Below are 24,237 nucleotides of genomic sequence, written 5' to 3' on the forward strand. Positions count from 1 at the left end.
TCTCTCTGTCAAATAAATAAATAAATAAAATCTTAAAAAAAAAAAAAAAAAAAGAAAGAGAAAGACTGTCCCAGTTCAAATCCTGGTCCTGCTTTTATTAACTGAGTAGTTTTGAGCAAATTGTTTATTCTTATCCTTTTGCTTACAAGTTTTAAAGTTATAATAAAGACATTCTAAAAATGAATAGAATATTGAGGTAAAATTAACAAAACAAAAGGAAAAACCTTTTTGATTTTATGAATGAGAAAGATATAGAAGAATAAGGGAAAGATGGCCTTGGAGAACTAAGCTGGTCCAGATTTTTGAGGGTAGAATTTTTTTCAAGGTCCATAGTCCTCTGTAAGTATTCAGTACTTTGGAAACAAGTTAGTGTTAGGTTACATCCAGGCCACCGATATATTACTTGGCCTGTGCTGTGCTCTAAATTTTTGAACACACACACGCGCATGCACACACATACCCAAAGACTGTCAGCACTGGGCATTTGTTCATGGTGACAGTTGGCTGACAGAGGAGCATCTGTGTCCTTAAGACAAATCATGGTCTTGAGTTTACCAGAGTCCCTACCACTACTTCTTGTCTTCCTGAACCTGGGATCAAGTGCCACTTGCCATTTGTCATTGCTGTGGTGTTACCTTTTTGGCCTTAATTTATGTTACTTCTCTCACAGTTGTAGGAGTTTGAGTTTGCCACTTCTAAAGTGGTGAAGGATATAGTGATACTCTGAGTGGTTAGACTGGATTCATATGTTGATTCCATTCCATTATTATTTAGGTTTTGTGACCCTGGATAAATCACTTACCTCTTTGAGACTGTTCCCTCATTTGTAAAGTGGATAAAATAATATAACAATGGATAAAATATACTCTTTAGGAGTATAGTAACCTTTTACACGTTTGTAAGTGCTTTACTTACAGTAAAAGCTCAGTAAATATTAGATATCATTTTTCTTCTAACTATTGTCACCATTATCACCTGTGGAGTGTAACGGTATTTATGTGTCATGCTGTTAACGTATTAACTAGAACAAATAAAAATCTTTTGTACTTTTAAAATAGCCTTTTTTATGATTTTATTTTTAAAAATAAATTAGGGTGCCTCAGTGGCTCAGTTGGTTGAGCGTCTGACTCTTGGTTTCAGCTCAGGTCACGTCTCAGGGTCATGGGATTGAGCTCTGGGTCAGGCTCCATGCTCAGTGGGAAGTCTGCTTGAGATTCTCTCCTTCTCCCTCTTCCTCTGCCCCCTCCCCACGCTTGCTTGCTTTCTCTCTAAAATGAATTTTAAAAATCTTAAAAAAAAATTACTGGCGGGGGACCTGGGTGGCTCAGTCATTAAGCACCCAACCCGTGATTTCAGGTAATGATATCAGGGTTGTGAGATTAAGCCTGGCATTGGACTCTTTGTTGGGTGTGGAGCCTGCTTGGGGTCATCATCCCAACTCACTCTCTCTAAAAACATTTACATATGTATAAATAAAGAAATTACTGTTAATATACTTTTATGTAATTTAAAATAAATACTTTTACTTTTAGGGTTCTGTTAGAGTCTCGTAGAAAATCTAAGAAGATTACAGCCAGAGGGATCTTTGCAGGTGCCAGAGTGGTACGAGGAGTGGACTGGCAATGGGAAGATCAGGATGGAGGAAATGGACGAAGGGGAAAGGTGACTTTTTAAAATTAATTCATCATGTTATTCTATAATATTGTATGTTCAGAAGATTTTTATTACTATAACTGAATTTCTTGGCCCATTTTTGCTTATACCAGTAACAGTTTTTAAAATCTTTTTTTTCTGGAAGAATAAATATTGTTCCTGTGTTGTTGTAAATATTGATATTCATTGAGAAGTTGTTGGGTAGATTTTACCTTTCTGCCTTTTGGCTTCATGTTGCCATTTTGTTGGCCAGCAGGCATTTCTGAACATGCTGTTTGGGCCAGTCTTCCCTAAGTAGTATATCATGCTTTTGACTTTCTTTTTATTAAGTTTTCATTTGAATGTGCTTGTTTTATATTTAATTCCCTTGAGGCCTGTTTCTGGGGTAAGGGGGAGGTAATAGGCATCTACTTTGGTTAACCAGTTTACTTAACTCTGTTACCCTTCTCAGGTAATTGTCCAGGAGTCAATTATAGCAGTTATTCTGAAGGGAATTTTGTATAGCTTATTTAATTGGGATGGGATAGGCAGAGATATTGGAGTAGCTTAGTATAGATCCTTTTGAATTTAAAATTTTTAAATGTTTTTTTTCAAATACATATTTTCTTTTTTTTCTAATACATGTTTTCTGAGTTATTATTTGAGTGTTATGTTGATTTCATTTTTTAAATAATAAGGTCTAATTTTAATGTTTGGAAGTCAGACATATGTGTTTTAGCCATTATATTTTAAGTACTTTGATTTTCACTAAGGAAGCAACTTTGCTTTTTTAAAAAATTTGGTAAATATTTATTAAACACTTAGTATATGCTAGGTTCTCTTCCAAACATCAGGGATATGGCACTGAACAAAAGAGACAAAGTTCCCACTTTCCTGAAATGTATATTTTAATTAGATTTGATAGGCAAAAAATGTAAATCTAAATTCTGTGACTGTAGTGTGGGCTGTGGACTAGCAGCATAGGTGTTACCTGACAGCTGGTTAGAAAGGTAATAGGTCACCTTTCTTCTAGATCTTCTAAATCAGTATCTTCATTATAACAAGATTCCATAGGTCATTTATATGCATGTGAAAATTTAAGGAGCCCTGCTTTGAAAAGGAAAATAGAGTAGTATGAATTTGGGAAAGGCGCCATCTCTAGGTGGATGGAATGTTATGGGGCATGCTTGGCAAGCGTGTTGCAAAGAGAAGGCACGCTTTTGTGGGTGGGAGCAGGAACAGTCTTGCCCCAGTGCATAGGTCTTGTAAGTAGATTGTGGGCTGGATGTCAGGCCTAGTCTTCTCTTTTGTGAGGCCGCTTGGGTAGTGAACAACTTCCACAATAACTTTCACAGTGAAAGTAGTTCTGTATAATACAGAAGAATGTATAAAATACATGAAGTTTTAAAGAGTATTAGTAAAATGAACACTTTTGTTTCCACTATACAGATTAGAGAATAGAACCTTATGGGTACCTTTAAAAGGCTACTTTTTATCCTTTTACAGTTTTAAGCGCCTCCAAGATAATGGATATTTGATGTTCTTATTCCATTGTTTTTCTTTCTTCTTGTAGGATAATGCTGTGTCCCACAACGTTTAGGATTTCATTTTTGAAAAGTCAAGTAGCAAGCACAAATTTAGTAAGTGTAAGGATAGAGTAGAATTGCCACTTATAGATGAAAGCGCCCAAGGCAATATAAATTGAATAGTCTCTGGCTAACCTGTCTTGCTTTCCTGGGAGTTGACAGGGGTAGTCAGTAGGCAAGGTCCTGGGAAACACAGGGCTTCACACAGGACCTCAGGCAGGACAGAAGTTGTGGCCTTGGCCAGGAATAGTTAGAGGGGATGAGTTACTATGTATTTTTTGTTTCTAAGATTACTGTGATCCACCTCAAAGTTTTATGAGTAAGACAAAGCAGAACATAATAGTGTGTAGTATCTTACCTATTTTTTTTTTTTTTAACCTGTGTATGAGGCTTAGGATTCTCACCCCACCACTATTATTGCATGTGTCCAACTAAATTGGCCAGTGTGAGCTATATTAAGGGGTACATACCAGCCCAGGCTGAGATTGCAGCCCTGACATGGTCTTTGGCCCACCACACACCAACATGTCCCATGATTTGAATGGTGATAACAAAGTTCGTATACAAAAATAAGCATGTCGGGGCGCCTGGGTGGCTCAGTGGGTTGAGCCTCTGCCTTCAGCTTGGATTGTGGTCTCGGTCCTGGGATCGAGCCCCGCATCGGGCTCTCTGCTCAGCAGGGAGCCTGCTTCCTCCTCTCTCTCTGCCTGCCTCTCTGCCTACTTGTGATCTCTGTCTGTCAAATACATAAATAAAATCTTAAAAAATCTTATTTAAAAAAAAAATAAGCAGGGCGCCTGGGTGGCTCAGTGGGTTGAGCCGCTGCCTTCGGCTCAGGTCATGATCTCAGAGTCCTGGGATCGAGTCCCGCATCGGGCTCTCTGCTCAGCGGAGAGCCTGCTTCCCTTCCTCTCTCTCTGCCTGCCTCTCTTGTGATTTCTCTCTGTCAAATAAATAAATAAAATCTTTAAGAAAAAAAAAAATAAGCACGTCAAGTGTAGGCTTTGGGAAACATGATGTAAAGACACCATGGAAATGTGTAGTGTATTTTTTTTTTTTAAGATTTTATTTATTTGTCAGAGAGAGAGAGAGCACAAATAGGGAAAGTGGAAGGCAGAGGGAGAAGCAGGCTCCTTGCTCAGCCTGATCTGTTGGGGGCTTGATCCCAGGACTCATCATGACCTGAGCTGAAGGCAGACACTTAACCGCCTGAGCCACCCGGGCGTCCCTGTGTTGTGTAGTCTTTCTTTTTTTTTAAACGATGTTATTTATTTATTTATTTATTTATTAGACAGAGAAAGAGAGATAGGGAACACAAGCAGGGGGAGCAGGAGAGGGAGAAGCAGAATTCCTGCCGAGTGGGGAGCCCAATGCAGGACTCGATCCCAGGACCCTGGGATCCTGACCTGAGCCAAAGGCAGATGCTTAACTGACTGAGCCACCCAGGCACCGCTGTGTTGTGTATTCTTAAAGGGTTTCTCAAATACCAGTACTCTGTTAGTATTTGAAAATTATTTTCATTTTATAAATGCTTTTGCATATGTGTCAGTTGTGTTTTACATAGGTTCATTAGATGTATTTCTTTCTTTTAAGAAACCTTTTTATTTGAAAAAAATTTTATTTGAGAGAGAGCATGTGTGCGAGTGCGGGATGAGGCCGAAGGAGAGGGAGAGAGAGAATCTCAGGAAAAATGCCATGCTGAGCACAGAGCCTGATTCGGGGCTCAGCCTCACAACCCTGAGATCATGACCTGAGCTGAAATCAAGAGTCAGATGCTCAGCCGACTGAGCCACTCACATGTGCCTAAAAAAACTTTTTATTATGGAGAATTTCAAACATACATCAGAGTAGAAAGAACAGTATAACAAATTTCTATGTACCCAAAACCCAATTTCAAAAATTGTCAATAATTTTTAAAAATTCCATTTATTTGTTGAAGAAATCAGGTTCTCTGGATTTTTCCTATTGATTCTTTATGGTATTCTTTTACTTGTTCCACTAACCCTCGTGTTTCTTATAAACTAGTTGTTAGAGATAGAGGCTTGATTAGATTAGGGTTCAATTTTGTTTTGGCAAGAGAATCTCATAAGAGTGCACTGTGCTCTCTGGTATCACATCAGGCATATGCAAAATCCGATTATCGTATTGTTAGTGAGGTTAAGATTGATCAGTGGTATTGTCAGTTTGTTTTCCTCAGCAACCTTTTACCTAATGGTTTTAGCAGCTATTCTACACATCTTTCTTAATCAGAATAGAAATTATAAAATTAATGTAGTTACTTTTTTTTTTTTTAAGATTTTATTTATTTATTTGACAGAGATCACAAGCAGATGGAGAGGCAGGCAGAGAGAGAGAGGGAAGCAGGCTCGCTGCTGAGCAGAGAGCCCGATGTGGGACTCGATCCCAGGACCCTGAGATCATGACCTGAGCCGAAAGCAGCAGCTTAACCCACTGAGCCACCCAGGCGCCCCATGTAGTTACTTTCTTAAGCCTTCCACTTTGTTCCCCCCTCAATAAGTCAGATCATATTAACAAATGAAGGAATTTCATTTAGGATTCAGAGCTTAACTAATGAACTTCCTTATATCCGAAGTAATTTGAAATATAAGATGAATTTGATTTAAATAAATTTTGTAGTCTTTGTTTTTTAGTCAAATGCATTTTTGTGCCCCTTATAAAAATACAGACTTATGGAGTGCCTGGGTGGCTCAGTTGGTTAAGCATCTGGCTTCAGCTCAGGTCGAGATCTTAGGGTCCCGGGGATTAAGCCCCACTACTAGCTCCCTGTTCAGCAGGGAGCCTGATTTTCCCTCTCCTTCCTGTTTGTGGTTTCTTGCTATCTCTGTCTCCTTCTCAAATAAATAAAATATATATTTTTAAAGTTTTTATTTATTTGGCAGAGAGAGATACAGTGAGCAAGGGAACAGAAGCGGCAGGGGGAATGGGAAAGGAAGAAGCAGGCTTCCTGCTGAGCAGGGAGTCTAATGCAGGGCTCGATCCCAGGACCCTGGGATCATGACCTGAGCCAAAGGCAGGCGCTTAACGACTGAGCCACATAGGCACCCCATAAATAAAATGTTTAAAAAAAAAATACATACTTACTTGATCTAGCATTTTTTAAAAGGATTTATTTATTTATAAAGATTTTATTTATTTATTTATTTAACAGAGAGAGAGAGAGAGAGAGAGAGAGCGAGCGAGCGCGCGCGTGTGCACAAGAAGTAGGCAGAGAGAGGAAGGGAAGCAGCTCCCCGTCGAGCAGAGAGCCTGATTTGGGGCTCGATCCCAGGACACTGAGATCATGATCTGAGCCGAAGGTAGAGGCTCAAGGGCAGAGGGAGAGAGAATCTTAAGCATGCTCCATGCCCAGCATAGAACCTGATGCGGGGATCTCATGACCCCAGCATCACACCCTGAGCTGAAAGTAAGAGTTGAATGGTCAACCGATTGGTCTCAATCCCAGGACCCTGAGATCATGACCTGAACCGAAGGCAGAGGCTCAACCTACTGAGCCACCCAGGTGCCCCTCATTTTTTTATTCTTTAAAGTTTATATGTGTTATGTTTTTGATAATGTATGATTTATTTCAAAATTAAAAATAAATAGACTTACATAATAACAATTTAAAATCTTTCTCAAATGTTTGATTAAATCTTTTTTTTTTTTTTAAGATTTTATTTATTTATTTGACAGAGAGAAATCACAAGTAGGGAGAGAGGCAGGCAGAGAGAGAGGAGGAAGCAGGCTCCTGGCTGAGCAGAGAGTCTGATGCGGGACTCGATTCCAGGACCCTGAGATCATGACCTGAGCCAAAGGCAGAGGCATTAACCCACTGAGCCACCCAGGCGCCCTGTTTGATTAAATCTTAAAGCCTTTTTATCTTTACAAAAACATCATAAAGCATTAACTTAGAAAATGATTTTTTAAATCAGGGTAAAAATAAGGAAGGATTATTATGTATCTTTTTTCAAATAGGTTATGCTTTAAAATTATGTTTTAAGGTCATGCTTTTAAAATTATATTTAACATCAGCTTGGCATTCTAAGTAACTGTACAGAGTGGCTGATTATATGTGTCAGGATGGAGAAAAGTAATGAGTTGCACATGTTCAACTCCCCATTCTTAGCTATAGACTGGCTTACTTGAGAACAAATTCAGCACTCATTGTGTATTATTTTTATGCCGTTGATTCTTGGCCCTTAAGGAGTAACAACCCCAGTTGTTATTGGTAGTGTTTTTGTTTTGTATTGTTTTGTTTTAATGTCAGAAGAGCTTATGAATCATCTGTTGGGTATAGGGCCTAGAGATTGTGTCTGGGTTTCCATTGTAGGCATGGTGTTTTAGCATGGGTTTCTTGCCTTTTCGGGCAACTGAGGGATATAGTGCTGGAGGAGTGATGTCAGCTCATCTTCCTTAAACATTGGCATCAAGCATTGTGCCTCAGCTTTTAGCTCACCAGAGAGCAGATTTATCTTAAATCATTCTGGGTATCTGGTCAAAGATCTTCAATTTTGTAATGAATAATGGGTTTAAAATAATACACTATTCTTGGGGCACTTGGGTGGCTCAGTGGGTTGGGCCTCTGCCTTTGGCTCAGGTCATGATCTTAGGGTCCTGGGATTGAGCCCCGCATCCGGCTCTCTGCTCAGTGGGGAGTCTGCTTCCCCCTCTTTCTCTGCCTTCTTCTCTGCCTACTTGTGACCTCTCTCTCTGCAAATAAATAAATAAAATCTTAAAAAAAAATAATACACTATTCTTAAAGGGAACACTTTAAGAATCAAAATTTAAGATTTTGTTTGAGTTATGTATATTCTGGTAATCTATTACTATAATCACTAAGCCTCCCAATTCAGAATTTCTATAATGATTTTAGAAATTATAATTCTGGAATTATATCTCTAGTTATAATTGAGTTATATTGTTAGAAGTGACATGTGTTTGACAAGTATTTTTCATGATCCTCTTACATAAGGTGATAGCTGAAATGATATGTAATATTTTAAATGTAATTAAAAGAACTAATTTATCCTCTCTCCTTTAAAAAAATTGTTTTCCATGACAATTCTCTTAGGTAACAGAAATCCAGGACTGGAGTGCATCAAGCCCACATAGTGCAGCATATGTTCTCTGGGACAATGGTGCTAAGAACCTTTACAGAGTTGGCTTTGAGGGCATGGTGAGTAGTAAGAATCACAAAAGATAAAAATACTGGATAGATGAAAGAAGGGAAATAAAAGTAGCCCTTATTGTAGTCCTTTATTTTCCTCTTATCATATTCTTTTGTCAGAATATAGCCATCTGAATCATGACTTTGCAGTAGGAAGAAAATCTGTAAAGTGAGGTTATAATAAAGTTTACATTTTTAGTACATTTGCTTATGCTGTTTGATAGTAAATTTGATTTTGTCCTCAGTTAATATTTGGGTCGCTTACCATATATTGACTGTGTAGAGCTGATCCCTTATAAATCTGAGTTAGGGGTTTATTTACTAAAATCTATCAAAAAGATTTAGAATCATCTGTAAGGCTGCTCCTCAGGATGGACATGGACTATAGTATTACAATGAGGTTTTCATAGGATATTCGTATTCTAGCTCTGGTAGCTAATAAAAGTATAAATTACAGTAAGTGTTACAGTTGTTTTTAAGGAGATTTTTTCCCCCTCTATTTTTAAAGAGTAGTGTTGGTAGTTGAAGATGATCTTGGGAATGCAAGCTGGTGTGGCCACTCTGGAAAACAGTATGGAAGTTCCTCAGAAAGTTGAAAATAAATACCTTAGGACCCAGCAATCACACTACTGGGTATTTACACCAGAGATACAAATATGGTGATCTGAAGGGGCATGTGCACCCCAATGCTTATAGCAGCAGTGTCCACAATAGCTAAACAACGGAAAGAGTCAAGATGTTCACTGGCAGATGAATGGATAAAGAAGTGTATGTTTGTGTGTGTTTGTGTGTGTGTGTGTGTGTGTGTGTGTGTGTGTGTGTAAAATGAAATATTACTGAGCCATCAAAAATGAAATCTTGCCATTTGCAACAACATGGATGGAACTAGAGGGTATTATGCTAAGTGAAATAAGTTAGTCAGAGGAAGACAATTACCATATGATCTCACTGATATGGCAGACTTTAAGAAACAAGGCAGAGGATCATAGGGAAAGTGAAGGTAAAATAAAACAAGGTGAGATCAGAGAGGGAGACAAACCATAAGAGACTCTTAATCTTAGGAAACAGACTGAGGGTTGCTGGATGAAGTGGCTGGGTGATAGACTTTGGGGAGGGTTATGTGTTGTGGTGATCACTGGGTATTGTGTAAGACCGATAAAATCACAGACCTCTACTCCTAAAACAATACATTATGTGTTATTAAAAAAAACAGAATTGGCGGGGAAAAAAAAAAAAGAAAATGATTGACCTAAAAACACTTCGAATTACATGCTTAGGAGAATAATGGTGGTTTATTCAATGGATTGCTCTATATTTCTGCATTTCATGGATCACTGTTCAAATGTTGACCTCAGCTATTTAATTTATGGAGTACAACTAAATATTAATGCCAAAGTATTAATACCTTTTATATCTTTTCCATCTCGAATACATTCCTCCTTCAAAGAATTCTTTAACTTTTGTTTTGTCCCAACTGTTTTATGCCCCATGGTAGGAGGGGAAAAATATCCCACTGTTCCTTTGCTTTTTAATTTATTCTATTTACATGGGATAATGGTTATCCCATGTCCATAACCCATATCCATAAATTCCATTTATGTGGAATAAATATATATTTATATGGGATAAATTAAAAAGCCAACAACGTGAATCTAAAAAAAGTACCTGATTTGTCAATTTTAATACTTGAAAATAGCATTAGTTTCCAGTTTTTCATTAGTGTTTTTATGCCTCTTCCTGTTTTTAAATTGTGAATTTTGGGGGGATTCTGATTATTGCTTCAGATGAAGCCTTAGAAGTTATATGTGGAGAGGTACTTAATGATGGTATATATATATATAGTGGTGTATATATATTATGTGTGTGTGTGTGTGTATGTGTGTATAGGTTGATCCTTTTTGATGGCTGAGTAGTCTTCTGCTGTATGGTTATGCCATTTTTTAATAGCTTCTCAATGGTATCTGGGTTGTTTTTTTTTTAATTGTTGCAAACATTTCAGTAAGCATCCTTGTGCACATTTATGCTTGTATTTTTTTAGGATAGATTTCTAAAAGTGGAATTATTGGGTTAAAGTATCATATTAAAACAATTTGATCCCTGTGTCTCTTTTGCTAGGACTGAGCGAAATGTGATGCTCTAGTGGCAAAGGAGGCTATAAAAAAGGGAGTTGAGTTGTGTGTGTGTGTATGTGTATGTGTGTCCCCCCCCCCCCCATAAGGGAGCTCCTTTCCTTAATACAGTAAGTATATACTGACCCCTTATACTATTAGGCACTTTAAAGTAAATCTAAATGTTTATAGTAACTTTCAAGGTTGCTCTTCTGAGTTCACATTTTCTGACAACTGCCTCCTTGTTGAGATACTTAAGAAACAATTTATTTTCTTATAAAAACTAAGTGGGAGGAACTTGAGTTGCCCATGTTAGGAAGTAAGGACGAAAGTTTACATAAATAGAAAAATTAACTGGCTAAGGAACCAAAAGACTGGATTGGGTCCTGTCCTTTTCTGTTTTTTGGCTGTTTAGTTTTGGATAATTTTCTTTATTAAATGAGTTAATATCTGCCTTGTGTATGTCATAAAATTGACTGAACAGAGCAAATGAGTTGTGCTGTTTTATTTTGTAAAAGTATCTTTAAAATGGAATGTGTTATGTACATTTTAAATACTAGGTATTTATTGAGGTCTTATATGCGTTTTTGTAAATATTTTAATGGGAAAAATCTAGGCATCTTAATTTTAACTTTCAAGGAAAGCTAAAGGTAAATAAAGTATGGCTTATCTGAGGATCAGTCTTCATTTTTGATGGGTGCTTTTGAAAGCAGTGTTTAGTGTGACTGTTAACCTAGAGCTATTAACTTTTGCTGAGGGTATGTTCTGAATGAACATTTTTGCCTATTTTAGGTACTGAGCTATACTTGAAGTTTTCAAGCGTGATTTTTCTGGTTTCTTTTCTTCTTAGTCTGATCTCAAGTGTGTCCAGGATGCCAAGGGAGGTTCTTTCTACAGAGATCACTGCCCTGTGCTAGGTGAGTCAGTAGACTAGTGAAAATTACTAAATAGTGTGTCAGAATTCATGAAATCAGAAAATGTTTAAATTAGGCTCTAAAAAAAGTTATTTAAGGAGATACTTTTTGGGTTTTATTTTGGTTTATGAAGTATGTGTTTTTTAATTTATTCAGACTCTGAAGAAGTTGTCATATCTTGAGAATTGATATACCACTTATATGTCATAATCTTTTTGAAACCTTTGTCTTTTGGTTATAAACATGTTGAAAAATTTTGTGTTAGACTTTCAGTATGTCTTAAATATTGATAATAGAATCTGACAACTTAATGCTTATAAATTCCTTAGAATTTTTGTAAAATCGCTTTCTAAATACAAAGATGAAAAATTAAGGTTATATAATTAACAAATTTTCATGTGTCATTAAATAAGAAAAAGATAAAATATTATCTTCATTTTGTGGATTCTTTATTGCTGCTGAGTATTTACCACATTCTTCTAATTAAGGCTTTAGTCTCTGAATGCTTGCCTATTGTTCCTTTTTTAAAATAGCTTTATTTCCCTTTTGGCTAAAAAGTGCTGTTTTCTTACAACATACCCTGATTTTTTTTTTAAAGGAGAATGTAGAAGAAATATTTGTATTTTTGACAAGATCATCCCTTTTTCTTGCTTTCAGAAACTTCCTTGTTTTGTGTCTTGCCTTCACAGGAAAAGTGTAGAATCAACATACATATTTTGGGTCCCTTGTCATGATGTTTTCTGATCATGAATCCTGGCCAGAACTAGTTTTGAAAATAATCTAAGGAATGGATTTTTAAATATTTAAAAATGTTCCTTAGGAAAAAAATCACAAGGGTCATTTGGTAAAAAATAGTACTAAGTAGTTCAGAGAAGAAAATAATTTCAAGGTTCTCTTTCATATTCTCTAGCTAATTATTGTGGCTGTAGTTAGTTATCGAACCTCAATAACTGTAATTGTAGTGTAGTTATTGCATGGATAGTCAGCAAATCATCCAGGCAGAAAAGTGAATGTTTTCAAAACCCCGAACTTTGATGGAGCTTTGCATAGTCTAATAGATTCTGCTCTTGTTCAATTGTTATAAATCATCACATTATTTGAGTTTGTGAGTCTGATTGTTTTCTTTCTTATTGATGCTAACACCAGAATCTGATACTTATTGAGTATACTCTCAAAACATTTTAAGATTAGATTAAGATGAAAATATCTAGAGCTTGTTTTTATTTAAAAATAATGCAGTTGCATGATATTGTTGTGGTTTTCCTTTTCCTCTCTCAACTCCCTCTGTAATTACAGGTGAGCAAAATGGCAATAGGAATCCTGGTGGATTGCAGATCGGTGACTTAGTAAATATAGATCTTGACCTAGAAATTGTGCAGTCTTTGCAGCACGGTCATGGAGGATGGACTGATGGCATGTTTGAGACTTTAACTACAACTGGAACTGTTTGTGGCATTGATGAAGATCATGACATTGTAGTACAGTATCCAAGTGGCAATAGGTTGGTAATATTTCTTAATTTTTAGTAATGGTAAATAAAGTCAGTATGTAGAGGAAAGAGCCTTAGAAAAAGCAAATAATGTGCTATAATCAAAGGCTCCTTAAAACTAGCTGTTAGATAGTAGATAAAAATCCAGAATATGTTGGTAAAATAGAGGAGAACAAATGATAAGAAGTGTGTGTGTGGTATGTATGTGAATTTATATGAATATATTTATGATACAGTGTTCTATCTACCTTTTTTTTTTTTCCTGCTGGAGCAGAATACGTTGTATCAGTATGAGGTAAAATATAGTTAAAAAGTTCTTTGTTCACAATGGACTGTATCAGTCTGAATGAGAAGAATAAAATTAGAACTCTGACCCGTCTCTCCTGAGAGTCATCTCTTGGTAGCATAGCTTTTTCTTGCCACAGACATGTGCATGTATCAATCCTTATTAGTAACATCGAATTGCATGCATTTCTTCACTCTGTACCTTTGCACATCCAATTTCCTCTATGTGGAATACCTTTTTCTCCCTTTTTGTCTGGATTAACTCCTCTGCGTCCCATAAATACTGCGTTTTTGTGTTTTGGGAACCTTCTCTCATATTCCACTCTCCCTGGTATAGGCATTCCTCTGTTTAAGTCTCCTGTTATATATGAAAATGGTTATTTATTTTGCCTCTAGGTTGCAAGTTTCTTGGAGGCTTTTATTTATTTGCTCTTAAGGGCTAAAATATATTCAGTTGGGGTGTCTAGGTGGCTCAGTGGGTTAAAGCCTCTGCCTTCGACTCAGGTCATGATCTCAGGGTCCTGGGATCGAGCCCTGCATCGGGCTCTCTGCTCAGCCAGGAGCCTGCTTCCCTTCCTCTTTCTCTCTGCCTATCTCTCTGCCTACTTGTGATCTTGGTCTGTCAAATAAATAAATAAAATCTTTAAAAAAAAATTCTGTTCTTTAAAAAATAAAATAAAATATATTCAATTTTTTGAATTGAAATGAACCATATGGTTGTATTTTAAAGAAAAAGCGATAGTTAAATTGAATAATCGTCAAAGCTTTATTACTGAAAGAAACTAACTTGTTGAGTTCTTTAGGGGAGGAATTATATATAGATAATGAAACAATTAACATGAAATTGCTTACCAGAGTGTAGAATTAGCTCTAATTGTGTTCAAATCTTAAGGATACATGTGATAATACCAGGAGATGAAGAAAAACCTTTGACAGAATTCCACTCCCTTTCATGATAAAAACTACATAAAGCAGTAACAGAAGGGCACTTCTTCAGCCTGGTAAAGGGCATCTGTGAAAACCCACGCTAATATCATAATTGGTGGAGATTGAATGCTTTTCCCGTAAAAACAGGAACAGAATAAAAATGTCTGCCCTCCCCACTCTTACTCAGCATTGTTCTAGAGGGTCTAGCCAGGACAGTTAGGCAAGAAAAATAAATAAAAGGTGGAAGTAAGAGAAGAGAAGGAGTTAAACCATTTTTATTCACAGGTGACATGATCTTGTATATAGAAAAACCTAAGGAATTCACAAAAATCTATTAGAAGTAATAAGTGAGTTCAGCAAAATTGCAGGGTACAAGATCAATGTAGAAAAGTCAGTTGCATTTTTGTAGATTGGCAGTGAGCAATTTGAAAATGAAATTAAGAAAAGTTTCATTTATAGTAGCATCATAAAGAATAAAATACTTAAGAATTAGTTTAGCCCAAGGAGTGCAAGAGTTGGGGAGCCTGGCTAGCTCAGTTGGCAGAGCATGTGACTCTTGATCTTGGGGTCGTGAGTTCGAGGCCCTATTGGAGATAGAGATTTTTTTTTTCTTTAAGATTTTATTTATTTGAGAGAGAGAGAATGAGCCGGGTGAGGGGAGAGGGGGAAACAGACTCCCTGCTGAGCAAGGAAGCCTGATGTGGGGCTCAATCCTAGGACTCTGGGATCATAACCTGAGCCTAAGGCAGATGCTTAACCAACTAAGCCACTCAGGTGCCCCTGTAAAGATTACCTTATTTATTTTTTTTTTAAGATTTTATTTATTTATTTGACAGACAGAGATCTCAAGTAGGCAGAGAGGCAGGCAGAGAGAGAGGAGGAAGCAGGCTCCCTGCTGAGCAGAGAGCCCGATGCCGGGCTCCATCCCAGGACCCTGGGATCATGACCTGAGCCGAAGGCAGAGGCTTTAACCCACTGAGCCACCCAGGCGCCCCTAAAGATTACTTTAAAAAAATAAGTCCAAGACTTGTACACTGAAGTCTACAAAACATTGTTGAAGGAAATTGGGGAAGATCTAAGTAAATGGAAAGACATCTTACGCTTATGGATCGGGAGATCTGATACTATGCAGATGGTGTATTAGTTTCCTTGGGTTGCCATAACAAATTGCCACAGACTGGGTGGCTTAAACAACAGCACTTTATTCTTTCACAATTATGGAAGGCTACATACAAGTCCAAAGTCAAGGTGTTGGTGGGATTGGTTCCTTGTGGAGATTCTAAGGGAGAATCTGTTTATGCTTCTCCTAACTTGTGGTGGTTATTGGCAATCCATGGTGTTCCTTGGCTTGCAGATGCATCACTCATTTCTCTATCGCTGTCTTCACATGACCTTCTTTTCGGTGACTCTGTGTGTCCCTGTGTCTTCATGGACCCTCTTTTGTTTTCTCCCCCTGGGTACAGATTTTATTTTCAAATGCATTCAAATCAGTCTGATTGGTCAAACTCAGCTAGTTGGAGAAAATCATTTGAGATGGAGAGCCACATAAACAATCCCCCAACTCCACTGTTTTATTTTGGTCAATATTTGTAGCTTTGCCATCCATAAGGAAAGAACCCTGAGAAGACCTAGAAGGAAGTTAATTGAACTCATGGGAATTCTAAAATCTTTTACATAGAAATGACCAAAGCTAACTACATATTACCTTCTTATAAGGACACCACTCATTGGATTTAGGGCCCATCCTAATCCAGTATGACTTCCTTTTATTGATTACATCTGCAAAGACCCTGTTTCTAAATATGGTCATATTCAGAGGTACTGGGGATTAGGATTTCAACATTCTTTTTGGAGGACATAATTCAGCATATATCATGGCAGTTTTCCCCAAACTAATCAAATTTAATGCCGTCCATATCAAAACCCTAGAGCATTTTTTTATAGAAATTGGCAGCCTAATTCTATAGTTCATATGGAAATTGAAGTGACCCAGATTAGCCAAAATTATTATATTTTTTTAAGATTATGGTTTCTTTTTTTTTCCCCCTTAATTTTTATTTTAAATTTTTAAATAAACATATAATGTGTTTTTATCCCCAGGGGTACAGGTCTGTGACTCACCAGGTTTACACATTTCACAGTACTCATCATAGCACGTACCCTCCCCAATGTCCATATCCCCACCACCCTATCCCGTCCCCACTCCCCCCAGCAACCCTCAGTCTGTTTTTTGAGATTGAGTCTTTTATGGTTTGTCTCCCTCCCGATTCCATCTTTCATTTTTCTTTTCCTACCCCCCAAACCCCCCATGTTGCATCTCCACTTCCTCATATCAGGGAGTTCATATGATAGTTGTCTTTCTCCAACTGACTCACTTCGCTAAGCATAATACCCTCTAGTTCCATCCACATTGTCACAAATGGCAAGATTTCATTTCTTTTGATGGCTGCATAGTATTCCATTGTATATATATACCACATCTTCTTTATCCATTCATCTGTTGATGGACATCTAGGTTCTTTCCATAGTTTGGCTATTGTGGACATTGCTGCCATAAACATTCGGGTGCACGTGCCCGTTCGGAGGACCATGTTTGTATCTTTAGGATATATACCCAGAAGTGCAATCGCTGGGTCATAGGGTAACTCTATTTTCAGTTTTTTGAGGAACCTCCACACTGTTTTCCAGAGTGGCTGCACCAGCTTGCATTCCCACCAACAGTGTAGGAGGGTTCCCCTTTCTCTGCATCCTCGCCAGCATCTGTCATTTCCTGACTTGTTAATTTTAGCCATTCTGACTGGTGTGAGGTGGTATCTCATTGTGGTTTTGATTTGTAGTTCCCTGATGCCGAGAGATGTGGAGCATTTTTTCATGTGTCTGTTGGCCAAAATAATTAAAAAAAAAAAACAAAAAAAAAACAAAATTGGAGGACTCACACTTCCTAATTTCAAAATTTATGATAAAGCTACAGTATCAAGACAGTATATTACTGACATAAAATGGACATGTAGATTGATGGGACAGGGGTTGAGGGTTTGAGAATAAGCCTTTGCATTTAAGGTCATTTGATTTTTGACAAGGGTCCAGCACAGTTTGGTCGGGGAAAGAACAGTTTTTTCAATAGATGATGCTGATAACATACAGGCTTACCTTGCAAATATTGTAGGTTCAGTTTCAGACCATTGTAATAGGTGAGTCAAGTGAAGTTTTGGTTTCCTAGTATGTATAAAAGTTATGTTTAGACAATACTGTAGTCTATTAAATATGCAATACTTAAATACTTTATTGCTAAAACGTTAAGTATAATCTAAGCTATCTGTGAGTTTCCATCTTTTGGTGCCCACATCAATGTTGATGGCTGCTGCATGATTAGGGTGGTGATTGCTGAAGCTTGGGGTGGCTGTGGCAATTTCTTTTTTCTTTCCTTTTTTTTTAAATTTTAAAGATTATTTGTTTATTTCTTTATTTGTCAGAGAGAGAGAGGGAATGCACAAGCAGGGGGAGTGGCAGGGAGGGAGAAGCAGGCTCCCCAGTGAATAAGGAGCCTGATGTGGGACTCGATCCCAGGACCCTGGTATCATGACCTGAGCCAAAGGCAGATGCTTAACTGACTGAGCCACCCAGGCATCCCTTTGGCAGTTTCTTAAGACAGCAATGACCTTTGCTGCATTGATTGACTCTTCCTTTCATGGATGTTTTCTCTGTGGTATGCAGTGCTATTTGATAGCATTTTACCCACAGTATAACTTTCACAACTGGAGTTAGTCTTTTCAAAACCTGTCTCAGCTCTGTCAACCAAATTTATGTAATTTCTAAATCCTTTGTTGTCATTTCAGCAATCTCTACAGCATCTTCACCACTAGATTCCTTCTCAAGAAGCTACTTTCTGTGCTCATCTATAAGAAACAACTCCTCATCTGTTAAGTTTGATCATGAGCTTGCAGCAATACAGTTAAATCCTCAGGCGGCCCTCCTAATTCTAGTTCTCTTGTTGTTTCCAGCACATCTCCACTGACTTCCTCCACTTAGTCTGGAACCCCTCAGAGTCATCCATGAGGGATCGAATCAACTTTTCTCCAAACTCCTGTTACTATTGATATTTTGACCTCTTGCGTGAATCGTGAATGTTCTTAATGCCATCTAGAATGGCAGATCCTTTCCCAAAGGTCTTCAGTTTACTTTGCTGAATTCCATTGAAAGAATCACCATCCATGATAGATAAAGCCTTACAAAAATGTATTTTTATTTTTACGTTATTTATTTATTTATATATTTTTATTTTTATTTTTTTATTTTTTTAAAGATTTTATTTGTTTGACAGAGAGGAATCACAAGAGAGGCAGGCAGAGAGAGAGGAAGGGAAGCAGGCTCTCCACTGAGCAGAGAGCCCGATGCGGGATCCCAGGATCCTGAGATCATGACCTGAGCCGAAGGCAGCAGCTTAACCCACTGAGCCACCCAGGCGCCCCTATTTATTTATATATTTTTAAAGATTTTGTTTACTTATTTGACAGAGAGAGCACAGGCAGGGGGAGAGGCAGAGGGAGAAGCAGATTCCCGCTGAGCAGGGAGCCTGATACAGGGCTTGATCCCAGGACCCCAGGACCACGACCTGAACTGAAGGCACTTAACCGACTGACCTACCCAGACACCCTTATTTATTTATTTTTAAAGATTTATTTATTTTGGGGAGAGAGTGTTGGGGGGAGGGGTCAGAGGGGCAGAAGGAGAGAAGGAATCCAAATAGACTTCTGCTGGTGGGGCACCTGACCTGCGGCTTGATTGCACCTCCCTGAGATCACAACCTGAGCTGAAATCTAGAGTCGGACATTTAACCAGCTGAGCCACCCAGATGCTTTCAAAATGTATTTGTAAATTATAAGATTTGAAAGTCAGAATTATTCCTTGATCCGTGGGCTGCAGAATGGTGTTGTATTAGGAGGCATGAAAACAGCAGTTGTCTCATTGTGCTTTCCATCATAGCTCTTGGATGACTGTATGCATTGTCAGTGCTATACTATTTCTGAAGGAATTTTTTTTCTTGAGCAGTATGTTTCATCAGTGGGCTTGAAATATTCAGTAAACCATATTGTAAAGAGATGTGCTGTCATCCAGGCCTTGCTCTTCCCTTTATAGAGCACAGGCTGATTGATTTAGCATAATTCTTCAGAGCCCTAGGATTGTCAGAATGGTCAAGGACGTTGGCTTCAACTTAAAGTCACCAGGTGCAGTAACCCCTAACAAGACAGTCAGCTGTTCTTAAAGGCTTTGAAGCTGGGCACTGACTGTTCCTCTCTAGCTGTGAAAAGTCTGAATAGCATCTTCTTCCAAGAGAAGGATGTTTGTCTATATTGAAGCACTGTTGTTTAGTGTAGCCGCCTTCATTTATGATCTTACCAAGATCATCTGGGTCACTTGGGGCAGCTTCTTCATCAGCACTTACTGCTTCACCTTGCACTGTGACGTCATAGAGGCAGCTTCTTCCCTTAAACCTCATGAACTAACCTCTGTCAGCTTCAGACTTCTTTTTGGTAACTTCCTGATCTCTCTCAGCCTTTCCAGAATTGAAGAGAGTCAGGGCTTTGCTCGGGATTAGGCTTTGGCTTAAGGGAACGTTGTGGTTGGTTTATCTTCTATCCAGATCACTCAGACTTTCTCCATCTCAGGAATAAGACTTTTTCACTTATCATTCATGTTTTAACTGGTGTAACACTTTGAATTTCCTTCAAGGCCTTTTCTTTTGCATTTACAATTTGGCTAACTTGTTAAAGGGGCCTAGTTTTCACCCTGTCTAGGCTTTTGACATGCCTTCCTCACTAAGGTGAATAATTTCTAGCTTTTGATTTAAAGTGAGAGATTGTGACTTTTCCTTTCTCTTGAACACTTAGAGGCCATTGTAAGGTAATTAATTGGCTTAATTTTAATAATGTTGTGTCTCAGGGATTGGGAGGCTGGAGGAGAGGGAGAAAGCTGGTAAACTTCTGGTCTTTGCAGCAATCCAGACACACACATTTATAGACTAAGTTCTCTGTCTTACATGGGTATGGCTCCCTAAGTCAGTTGCAATAGTAACACCAAAGATCATTGATCCAGCAAAAAAACAAAAAACAAAAAAACAAAAACAAAGATCATTGATCACAGATTGTCATAATAAATATAATGTTTGAAAACTGTGAGAATTACCAAAATGTGATAGAGGTAGGAAGTGAGCGAATGCTGTTGGAAAAGTGGCATCAGTAGCCTTGCTCATTGCAAGGTTGCCATAAACTGTTAATTTATAAAAACATTGTCTATGCAGTGCAATAAAATGAGGTATACGCATACGAACATCTAATTATTGTGTTCTGTGCCTTAAACTAATCTAATGTTATATGTCAGTCATAACTCAAATAATTAAATAAATAAAGCTGCAATGAAAAGTAAATGGTGCTGAGTCAGCTAGTTATCATTATGCAAAGAATAAGATTGGACCCCAACTATATTACCATGTAGAAATATGAAATAAAAAATCAATCATAGACCTAAGTATAAGAGCTAAAACTATAGAACTCTTAGAACAAAACATAAGTGTAAGTCTGTGTGACTTTGGATTAAACATATGACCCCCAAAGCAGAAGAACCAAAGAAAAGGTAAATAAACTGGACAAATTTTAAAATTTTGTGTTTTGAAGAGAGCTAACAGTGAAAAGACAATGGAGTAAGAGAAAATATTTATAAATCATATGTCTGATTTGTGATTTGTGTCTAGAGTAAAGAACTCTTAAAATTCAACAATAAAAGATAACTAACCCATTTTGAAAATGGACAAAATATTTAAATAGAGATTTTTCCAAAGAAAATACGGATATGATCAATAAGTGCATTGTGTTAATTTGCTAAGGCTGTTTTAACAAAATACTACAGATTGAATGGCTTAACCAACAGAAATCAATTTTCTTACTGCTGGGGTAAGGGAATGTTATGTCCTCACATGGCCTTTTCTCTGTGCATGCTGAGAGAAAGAGAGACCTTTCTTTCTCTTCATGAGAAGAACAGACCCTCTTATGAAGACATCAGTCCTGGTGAATTAGTGCCCCCCTTTATGACCTTATTTAATCTTAATATTTCCTTAAAGGTCCTATCCAAATACAGTCACAGTATGGGTTAGGAGTTAACACCCATGAAAAGATGCTCCATGTTATTAGTTACTAGGGAAATGTAATTTAAAATCATAGTGAGATACCACTTCACATACTAGAATGACTAAAATAAAAAAAGTATATGATTAAAGTGTTGGTGAGGATGTGGAGAAATTAGAATGAAATCCTCATACATTGATGGTAGGAATGTGAAGTGGTCTTGATGCTTCGGAAAACAGTTTGGTAGGTCCTCAAAATGTTAAATATAGAGTTAACATATGACCCAGCTGGTGCACTCTTAGGTTTATAGTCAAGAAAATTGAAAACATGTGTCCACACAAAAACCTATACATGAATTTTTGTAGAAGTGTTGTTCATAACACCCCAAATATGGAAATAACCCACATGTCAATCAACTGATCAATGGATAAAAAAAATATGATGCATCCATATAATAGAATATTATTCAGCCATAAAAAGGAATGGCATACTGACATATGCTGCAACATAGATAAATCTTAAAATATTGTGCTCAGTGAAAGAAGCCAGTCATAAAAGGTCACGTATTATGTGATTTATGTAAAATATCCAGAATAAGTAAATATGTTGAAACAAAGTATATTACTGATTGTTAAAGGCTGGAGTGAGGTGTAAATGTGGATCGACAACTAATCATTTTGGAGTATCTTTTGTGGTGATGAAAATGAAATTAGATAGTACTTGGATGTATAAGGTTGTGAATATACTAAAACCACCAATTTCACTTTAAATGAGTGAATTTTATATAAATTATATCTCAAAGCTGTTAATAAAAAGAGAAGGAAATCTTAAATTTACACAATTTAAGTTCAGATTAGCATGTAAACATTTAGTGTTACTTTTTACTAACATTTTGTTACCTTGTCTGTTGTTTGGAAATGTTAAGATAAATTGTGATTATTACGGCCAAATTCTTTCTTGGTCAAAATTCTTTCTTGGGCAGTAGTGTCAACAGTAATATGACATTTGAATTGTAGAAAATAATGTTTTTTGTTGCTCTTTTTTTCAACAAAAATGTAATAAGTACTTAACCTGTATTAGCCCTATGATCAGTGCTAGGAGTACAAAGACAAGATATGGTCCTCTGCTGTGAAGGGATTTCCCTTTTAGTTTGGATAGACAAAACCAGAAAGAACTGTGTTAAAATGGTGTTAAGTAATTATGATGGATGAGTATTCACGGTATTCTGAAGCATGGTGATTTTAATGAGGCAAATCAGAAGAAACTTCAGAGAGAAAATGACCTGTGGAGTGAGTTTAAAAGATGGACTGAGTTTTCATCAGGGAGGGCAACACTGGAAGCAGAGGGAACAACTTGAGGGAGTGCTGTCACGCTCTGGTGCTATCATAGGTCTCATCAATTTTGGAGTATTGGGAGCAAAGTAAAAAGCACCAAGATTGTAAGGCTAGAAGAAAATGTATGCGTATTTGATTTTTTTCTTAACTGGTTAGAGACACTTCTTTCTTTTTTTGATTGCTTTAGAAAGTAAAGTTTGCTTACATGGTTACTCAAACTTAGTAACAAGTTTTTGTATGTATGATCTCTTAGAGTCTTTTAAATGCTGATGACCATTTGAATTAAGGGGAGGAGGGAATAGTATGTCATATTGTAAAAGCTTGTTCGGGGAACCTTTTTTCTGTGGAGTGACATATAGGCCGGGGGGAGGAAATGTGTTATATATTGTGGTACATCTATTTGATAAAATATTAAGTAGTCAATAAAATGGTGGTTATGAAGATGGTAGCAACATAGACAAATGCTTATGTATAGCAAAGAAGAAATCAGAATTCAGATTTGTTTTGAGGCGGTGGTTATAATCTTGTGAAATATCCATGTGTGACAAGTTGAAAGTAGTTACTATTTTTATCCATGAGCTTATTCATGGTATAGAGAAATGCTGCATTATCTAGGGAAATTTGGCTCTATCAGAATCATAAGCAAATATATTCTATGATTAGGTAGCTTTTTAAGAATCACTAGTGAAATACTGACCTCACATGTACTAAGATGTTCATGGAGAGATGTTTTTTATAGTATTATTTGTCATAGTGAAAATTTGAAAATACTTTAAATGATAGTAGGAAAATGGCTAACTGCGTATGTGTATAATCTTGCAGTGGACTGCTATTGTAACCAGTGAATTAAAATAAGTAACACTGTATCTGTCACACTGAAAAAGAGATATATATCAAATCTCCTGTTTATGAAAAAGGAAGCGACTCTGTCTCCATTATAAATATTAGTGCATTAAAATAGTAGCACACTCACAGACCTGTACCCCTGGGGATAAAAATGCATTATATGGGGGCGCCTGGGTGGCTCAGTGGTTTAAGCCGCTGCCTTCGGCTCAGGTCATGATCTCAGGGTCCTGGGATCGAGCCCCACATCGGGCTCTCTGCTCTGCAGGGAGCCTGCTTCCCTCTCACTCTCTCTGCCTGCCTCTCTGCCTACTTGTGATCTCTCTCTGTCAAATAAATAAATAAAATCTTTAAAAAAAATGCATTATATGTTTCTAAAAAAATTTAAAAATTAAAAAAAAATAATAGCGCACTCAAGGATGTCCATTTTTGTCCTAATTTCATTAGATTTTGTTTTTAATTGGAGCATAATTGACACCAGAGTGAGTATTAACAGTGGTTAGCAGTGGGATAGGAAGTGGTGATCCAGGTGTGTTTGTGTGAAATAGAAATTTCACTTTATATGTTTCTGGAATGTTTTAATATTTAACAGTAAGTATGTATTTTATAACAATTTTTAAAACATGCAAGAGAAAGCTAGAGAAAAGTATATCATATTACGGTGGTGATTACAGATAAGTCTTTTCTTAAATTTCCATGATACAGTTATAAAAAGAAATACGTATCATGCAAGATGTCATTGCAAAGGATTGCTTTACTCTGTTATGTGTCACAAAATTTTTCCCTTCAGTGTTTAACTAAGAATGTTATATTAAAATTAAGTAAACTGGGGCG

The 24,237-nt window shown here is 37.1% G+C and overlaps 1 protein-coding gene across 3 annotated transcripts in view; it reads left to right on the plus strand.

The window, feature by feature from the left end:
* The window catches only part of MIB1 (MIB E3 ubiquitin protein ligase 1), a 138,077-nt gene that overhangs the window by 24,066 nt on the left and 89,774 nt on the right, over nucleotides 1-24,237 (plus strand). For all 3 annotated transcript variants that reach the window (XR_006821036.1, XM_046024771.1, XM_046024772.1), the window contains exons 3-6: nucleotides 1,533-1,662; nucleotides 8,290-8,394; nucleotides 11,344-11,410; nucleotides 12,704-12,908. Coding sequence is in view for 2 of the 3 variants with exons in the window: in XM_046024771.1 (XP_045880727.1) it covers nucleotides 1,533-1,662; nucleotides 8,290-8,394; nucleotides 11,344-11,410; nucleotides 12,704-12,908 (507 nt within the window). In the remaining variant the exon portion in view is untranslated. The remainder of the gene's footprint in view (nucleotides 1-1,532; nucleotides 1,663-8,289; nucleotides 8,395-11,343; nucleotides 11,411-12,703; nucleotides 12,909-24,237) is intronic.

This window comes from Meles meles, chromosome 12 (genome assembly GCF_922984935.1).
Source record: "Meles meles chromosome 12, mMelMel3.1 paternal haplotype, whole genome shotgun sequence".
NCBI classification, from domain to species: domain Eukaryota; kingdom Metazoa; phylum Chordata; class Mammalia; order Carnivora; family Mustelidae; genus Meles; species Meles meles.